The sequence below is a fragment of the Sciurus carolinensis genome, chromosome 13 (genome assembly GCF_902686445.1).
Source record: "Sciurus carolinensis chromosome 13, mSciCar1.2, whole genome shotgun sequence".
In the NCBI taxonomy this organism is placed as follows: Eukaryota; Metazoa; Chordata; class Mammalia; order Rodentia; family Sciuridae; genus Sciurus; species Sciurus carolinensis.
This window is the reverse complement of record NC_062225.1, coordinates 30,291,319-30,298,136: the sequence shown is the minus strand read 5'-3', so window position 1 is coordinate 30,298,136 and position 6,818 is coordinate 30,291,319. Positions and strand designations below refer to the sequence as shown.

Here is a 6,818-nt window from a genome sequence, read left to right as displayed (position 1 = left end):
CTCCGGCTGAGGTTTTACTGAGCACCCGCAGGCGCCTGTGTAACCAATAAACTGCCTCTTGCTTTTGCAGCCAGTGATTACGTGAGTTCTTCCTTGGACAGGGGGGCTGAGGGTCTTTCATTTGGAGGTCCCACCGAGATTTCCCCTCGACACCCCGAACCCCTGCCCGAGGAACGGCCAAATACTCTGGGAGGTAAGTTAAGCTGGCCAGCAGGGGGTTATTGTCTGTCTTTGTCTGTCGTGTGTAGTTGCTTTGTCTTGTTCGTTCTGAAGCGCAGCGATTGTACTTTGTAGGGGCACGCGTGTTCCAATTTGTAGTTTGGGCAGTCTGAGAGGGAGTTGACGGACTCTGACTTCTCTCCTGCTACCCTGGGAGACGTCCCAGGGGTTTAAACCTTTGAATGCTTTCGCTTTTGAATACTTTTGGTTTTGAATACTTTTGGTTTGTGCTGAAAGCGTTCTGAATTTGAATCCCTTTGCTTTTGAATGCTTTCGGGCTGTGCCGAAAGCGATTTGAATACCTTTGGTTTTGAATGCTTTCGGGTTGTGCCGAAAGCGTTTTGAATTTGAATACCTCTGGTTTTGGATACTTTCAGGTCGTGCTGAAGCCGAAAGCGTTTTGAATTTGAATCCCTTTGCTTTTGACTTGTTTGGTGCTCGATTCGTCGGGACTTGTTTTTGGCCGGAGGGGCTTGCACTCTCCGACATTTGATTTCCTCGGTCCGTGCCGAGGACGCGCAGCGTTTGTAATCTGTTGTCTCGTCTGTGTTTTCTTGTGTCCTGTGCCTGTTTCTTAATTTCCTTTTTACCAGCGAGACTGAAATGGGGCAATCCATGGTAACCCCTCTGAGTCTCACCCTCGACCATTGGAAGGATGTCCGGAACCGGGCCAACGGCATGACGGTCGAGATCACGAAGAAAAAATGGATAGCACTCTGCACCTCTGATTGGCCAGCCTTCAATGTCAGCTGGCCCAAAGAAGGAACTTTTAACCCTAACCTTATTTCACAGGTTAAATCCCAAGTTTTCCTTGTAGGACCCAGAGGACACCCAGATCAAGTTCCGTACATCGTGACCTGGGAAAATCTAGTCTCCGACCCACCTCCGTGGGTCGCCCCTTTCTCCACTCCCCTCCCCTCACCCCCTTCTCCTCTTAGCCGTTCCCTCTCCCCGCCACCTCCTCCGTCTGCGCCCCTTGCTCCCATTCCAGCACCATCCACCCAAAGCACTAGGTTATACCCTATAATAAATAAGTCTAAAACCCAAACCCCAGCCTCAAACAGGCCAAAGTCGCAGACAATCCTCCCATCCGAGGAACCCATCCTGTTAGACCTAATGACAGAGGAGCCCCCACCCTATCCACCTCAACCTCACCCGGCTCCAGCTCCCCATTCAGATTCCTCCGGAGAAGAGGAAGAATCACCTGTCACCAGCGCCCCTCCAAACCCATCCCCCATGGTGGGGCGGCTCCGGGGACGACGAGAACCCCCAAATCCAGGAGAAATTTCAAAAGCCTTCCCCTTGCGCCAGACCGGGGGCCCTAATGGTCCATACCAGTACTGGCCATTCTCCGCCTCCGATCTTTATAATTGGAAGACTCATAACCCCCCTTTCTCTAGTGACCCGGTTGCCTTAACTTCTCTGATCGAGTCTGTTCTAGTAACCCACCAGCCAACCTGGGATGATTGTCAGCAACTCCTCCAAACTCTTCTCACCTCTGAGGAGAGACAAAAAGTATTACTGGAGGCTCGAAAGAATGTTCCTGGGGACAATGGGCGTCCCACTCAACTCCCCAATCTAATTAATGAAGCCTTTCCCTTGACGCGGCCTGATTGGGATTACAACACTGATGAAGGTAGGAACCGCCTACGTCTCTATCGCCAGTTACTTATAGCGGGTCTCCATGGAGCAGGGCGACGGCCCACTAATTTGGCCCAGGTAAGACAGACTATCCAGCGGACGGAAGAAACCCCGACCGCATTCCTAGAGAGGTTAAAAGAGGCTTATCGAAGATTTACTCCCTTCGACCCAGATAGTGAGGAACAGAAGGGCAATGTCTCTATGGCATTCATTTGGCAATCTGCCCCTGACATTAGAAGCAAGTTACAGAGACTAGATAATTTGCAGGACTTCTCCCTAGCAGATTTGTTGAAGGAAGCAGAAAAGATTTACAATAAGAGGGAAACTCCAGAAGAAAAAGAGGAGAGAATTAGGAAAGTGCAGGAGGAAAGGGACTCACGATACCGAGAGGAACTAGATAGGAGGGATCAAAAGCGTACTAAAGAAATAAGTAAGGTACTGGCTGCAATAGCTCAGACAAGGCCGCAAGAGACTAGGTTAGGGAGAGAAAGGGAGCAAAGCAGGGCCCAAGTGGAACGTGACCAATGTGCCTACTGCAGGGAAAAAGGACACTGGGCTAGGGCCTGTCCAAAGAATTCAAAAAGGCTCCCCGACTCAAGGAAATACCCAAACCGAGCCCCCCAATTGCTGGCATTGGATGACGAAGATTAGGGGTGTCAGGGCCAGGAGCTCCCCCCTGAGCCCCGGGTAACTCTTCAAGTGGGGGAGCACCCGATTACTTTCCTAGTAGACACCGGAGCCCAACATTCGGTACTAACCCAAGCTCCAGGGCCCTTGAGCAGCAAGACCACATGGGTCCAAGGAGCCACCGGGTGCAAATCTTACCGATGGACTACTAAACGAGAAGTGCATCTTGCCTCAGGTAAAGTCTCCCACTCATTCTTACATGTACCTGATTGTCCATACCCGCTACTAGGAAGAGACTTACTGACAAAATTGAAAGCTCAAATTCATTTTGAAAATGGAAAAGCCTCAGTCAGTGGACCAAACGGGGCTCCTTTACATGTACTAACCTGTAAATTGGAAGATGAGTACCGGCTATTTGATATCACCCCACAACCCGATCAGAACATGAACTATTGGGTTACTACTTACCCAGAAGCTTGGGCAGAAACTGGAGAAATAGGGATGGCAATACGCCAGCCCCCTATAGTGATTCCACTTAAGACTACTGCCTCCCCTATTAACATCAAGCAGTACCCCATATCAATGGAGGCTTACCAGGGCATTAAGCCACACATCCAGCGGCTCTTAAACCAGGGCATTCTAACCCCTTGTCGATCGCCCTGGAATACCCCCTTACTCCCAGTTAGGAAGCCTGGGACTAAAGATTATCGGCCAGTTCAGGACTTAAGAGAAGTGAATAAAAGGGTAGAAGATATTCACCCCACGGTGCCTAATCCCTACAACCTCCTGAGCACCCTGCCTCCCACTCACACTTGGTATACAGTATTGGATTTAAAGGACGCTTTCTTCTGCCTAAGGTTAAGCCCCCAAAGCCAGGCCCTCTTTGCATTTGAATGGAGGGATCCTGAGGAGGGGCTCTCCGGGCAGCTGACCTGGACCAGACTACCGCAGGGATTTAAAAATAGCCCGACACTCTTTGACGAGGCTTTACACCAGGACTTGGCCGAATTCCGGGTAAGACACCCCTCCTTAATAATGCTCCAATATGTGGATGACATCTTATTAGCAGCCACTTCCAAAGAGGAATGCCTGGAAGGAACGAAAGCGTTACTGCAAACCCTAGGGCAACTAGGGTACCGGGCATCAGCCAAAAAGGCACAAATTTGTCAAACCAAAGTTACTTACCTTGGCTATGAGTTGCGTGATGGCCAAAGGTGGCTAACCTCAGCCAGGAAAGAGACTATTTCAAGCATCCCAGTCCCCAAGAACCCTAAGCAGCTGCGGGAATTTCTGGGGACTGCAGGATTTTGCAGACTGTGGATTCCCGGGTTCGCAGAAATCGCAGCCCCTTTGTATCCACTGACAAAACAAAACAACCCATTTACTTGGACTGAGGAACATCAGATGGCATTTGATCAAATTAAATTAGCCCTCCTGTCTGCCCCTGCCTTAGGTCTGCCAGATGTCACCAAACCTTTTGATCTGTTTATAGACGAGAAGCAAGGCTATGCTAAAGGAGTCCTAACCCAAAAATTAGGACCTTGGAGGCGTCCTATAGCCTACTTGTCCAAGAAATTGGATCCTGTAGCATCCGGATGGCCGCCCTGCCTTCGGATGGTGGCGGCTGTCGCCATCCTAATTAAAGATGCCACCAAATTGACTCTGGGACAGTCACTAACTTTACTAACACCCCATACCATTGAAGCCATTATTCGTCAACCTCCCGACCGCTGGATTTCTAATACCCGGCTCACCCACTACCAATCTCTGCTGCTGGACACAGATCGAATCCAATTCGGCCCCGTTGTCACCTTAAACCCAGCAACACTCCTGCCCCTTCCAGGGGGACCCACCCCCCATAACTGCCAGCAGATTCTTGCAGAAACCCAAGGAACCCGACCAGATCTCACAGATCAACCCATGAAGGACGCAGAGCTGGTGTGGTACACGGATGGGAGCAGTTATCTACTTAATGGGGAACGACGGGCGGGAGCAGCCATCACCACCGAGTCAGAGGTAATTTGGGCAAGTGCACTACCGGGAGGGACTTCAGCTCAGCGGGCAGAATTAATAGCCTTAACACAGGCATTAAAACTAGCTGAAGGAAAGAAACTCAATGTGTATACAGACAGTAGGTATGCCTTCGCCACCGCTCACATTCATGGAGAAATTTATCGACGGCGAGGATTACTAACTTCAGATGGAAAGGAGATCAGAAATAAAACTGAAATTTTAGCCTTACTAAAGGCCTTGTTCTTGCCAAAGAAGCTAAGCATAATACACTGTCCCGGCCACCAGAAGGGGGATCACCCGGAGGCAAAAGGGAACAGGCTGGCCGATGAGACTGCAAGGAATGCGGCTCTAGGGCCACAACTCCTAGTAACCACCCTATTGCCACAAAAGGTTAAAAAGTCGCCTGAGGATTTCGACGAGCATTGGGTCTATGAGGACCCAGATTTGGACGTTGTGCAACACCTAGAGGCCACCTATAACCCGGTTGAAGGCACATGGGAATACCAGGGAAAAACTGTAATGCCTATTAAACACACCAAGGAACTAATAAGGTCCTTGCACAGACTTACTCATTTGGGAGCCAAAAAGATGAGAACCCTCCTGGATCGTGGAGAAGGGAATCTATACCTACCTCACAGAGACTCAATCATCAGGCAAGTTGTAAAAAATTGTCAAGCTTGTGCTCAGGTTAACGCAGGTAAAATAAAATTTGGGATTGGAACCCGGGCCAGAGGGCACAAGCCTGGAACCAGTTGGGAAGTCGACTTCACAGAAATCAAACCTGGTATGTATGGATACAGGTATCTTTTAGTTTTTGTGGACACTTTTTCAGGATGGGTAGAAGCATATCCCACTCGGCATGAGACTGCTAAAATTGTGGCAAAGAAACTGTTGGAAGAAATTTTTCCAAGGTATGGTATCCCAGGGACTATTGGATCAGATAACGGGCCTGCCTTCACCTCCCAGGTAAGTCAGTTAGTGGCCAGTACATTGGGGATTAATTGGAAATTACATTGTGCTTACCGACCCCAAAGCTCAGGGCAGGTAGAAAGAATGAATAGAACCATCAAGGAGACTTTAACTAAATTAACGCTTGAAACTGGCACTAGAGACTGGGTGCAACTCCTACCATTAGCTTTGTACAGGGCCAGGAACACCCCTGGCCCTCAAGGACTAACCCCCTTTGAAATTCTGTATGGTGCCCCACCACCTGCTGTCAATTTCTATGAAACTGAGATTTCTGCTCTGTTCACCCCCACCCTGCAGACTCATTTACGTGCATTGCAGTTAGTCCAAAATGAAGTCTGGAAGCCCCTAGCGGCAGCCTACAAGGAACAACTGGAGAAACCAACAGTGCCACACTCCTTCAAGATAGGAGACACCGTTTGGGTCCGGAGACATCAGAACAAAAACCTCGAACCTCGCTGGAAAGGACCATACACCGTCTTACTGACCACCCCCACCGCCATCAAGGTGGACGGCATCGCAGCCTGGATCCACGCAGCCCACGCGAAAGTGGCACCTCCACCAGACTCCATCTCTACACCCCAAGAATCAGCATGGAAATTACAACGCACTCAAAATCCCCTAAAGATAAGACTTGCTCGCGTTTGATTGTCCTTATTGTTTGTTTTCCTTTCATAGTAACCAGTCACAGTCCCCATACCCCTATGCGACTAACTTGGCAAGTTTACTCTCAAACTGGAGAAATAGTTTGGACTACTGCTGCGGTCCATACCCCAGGAGCGTGGTGGCCTGATCTAACTCCGGATTTTTGTCAACTAGTTGCGGGCCTAGACTGGTGGGACATACCCGACCAGCAACCCAACCAACTCAGTTCTAATACGGCCCCTAAGATTCAACAGGACATCGCTCCAGGGTGCTCAACCCCGGTCGCCAGGTGCCGGTTGGCCCAATCTGATTTCTATGTATGCCCCCGAGACGGCAGGGACAGGTCCCTAGCACATCAATGTGGAGGAGATAAAGAATATTTTTGTGCCAAATGGGGGTGTGAAACCACAGGGGATGCATACTGGGCACCAACTTCCTCATGGGATCTAATACGAGTGACAAAAAATTTCTCTACCCCCCCAGATCACCCCAGTTTTTCCGACGATGACCCCTACCCCTGTGCCGAGTCAAGCTTCCGATTCTCCTCAAGCCTCTCACTTCCCCTTAAAATCCAGTTCACCTCCCAGGGTAAAACAAAGCTCGAACCCTGGATTACCGGGAGAACATGGGGGCTTAGGTGGCACTTACCAGGGACCGATAAAGGAGTAACCTTTACAATCAAATTAAAACAACTCCCAAAAGTAAAT

At 49.7% G+C, this 6,818-nt stretch overlaps 1 protein-coding gene across 1 annotated transcript; it reads left to right on the top strand.

The window, feature by feature from the left end:
- Nucleotides 1-221: 221 nt before the first annotated feature.
- LOC124962689 (uncharacterized) lies at nucleotides 222-6,265 on the top strand. The gene is given in 1 exon segment (XM_047521839.1): nucleotides 222-6,265. A coding segment is annotated over 1 exon segment (5,292 nt). The 5' UTR covers nucleotides 222-822; the 3' UTR covers nucleotides 6,115-6,265.
- The last annotated feature ends 553 nt before the right edge of the window (nucleotides 6,266-6,818 follow it).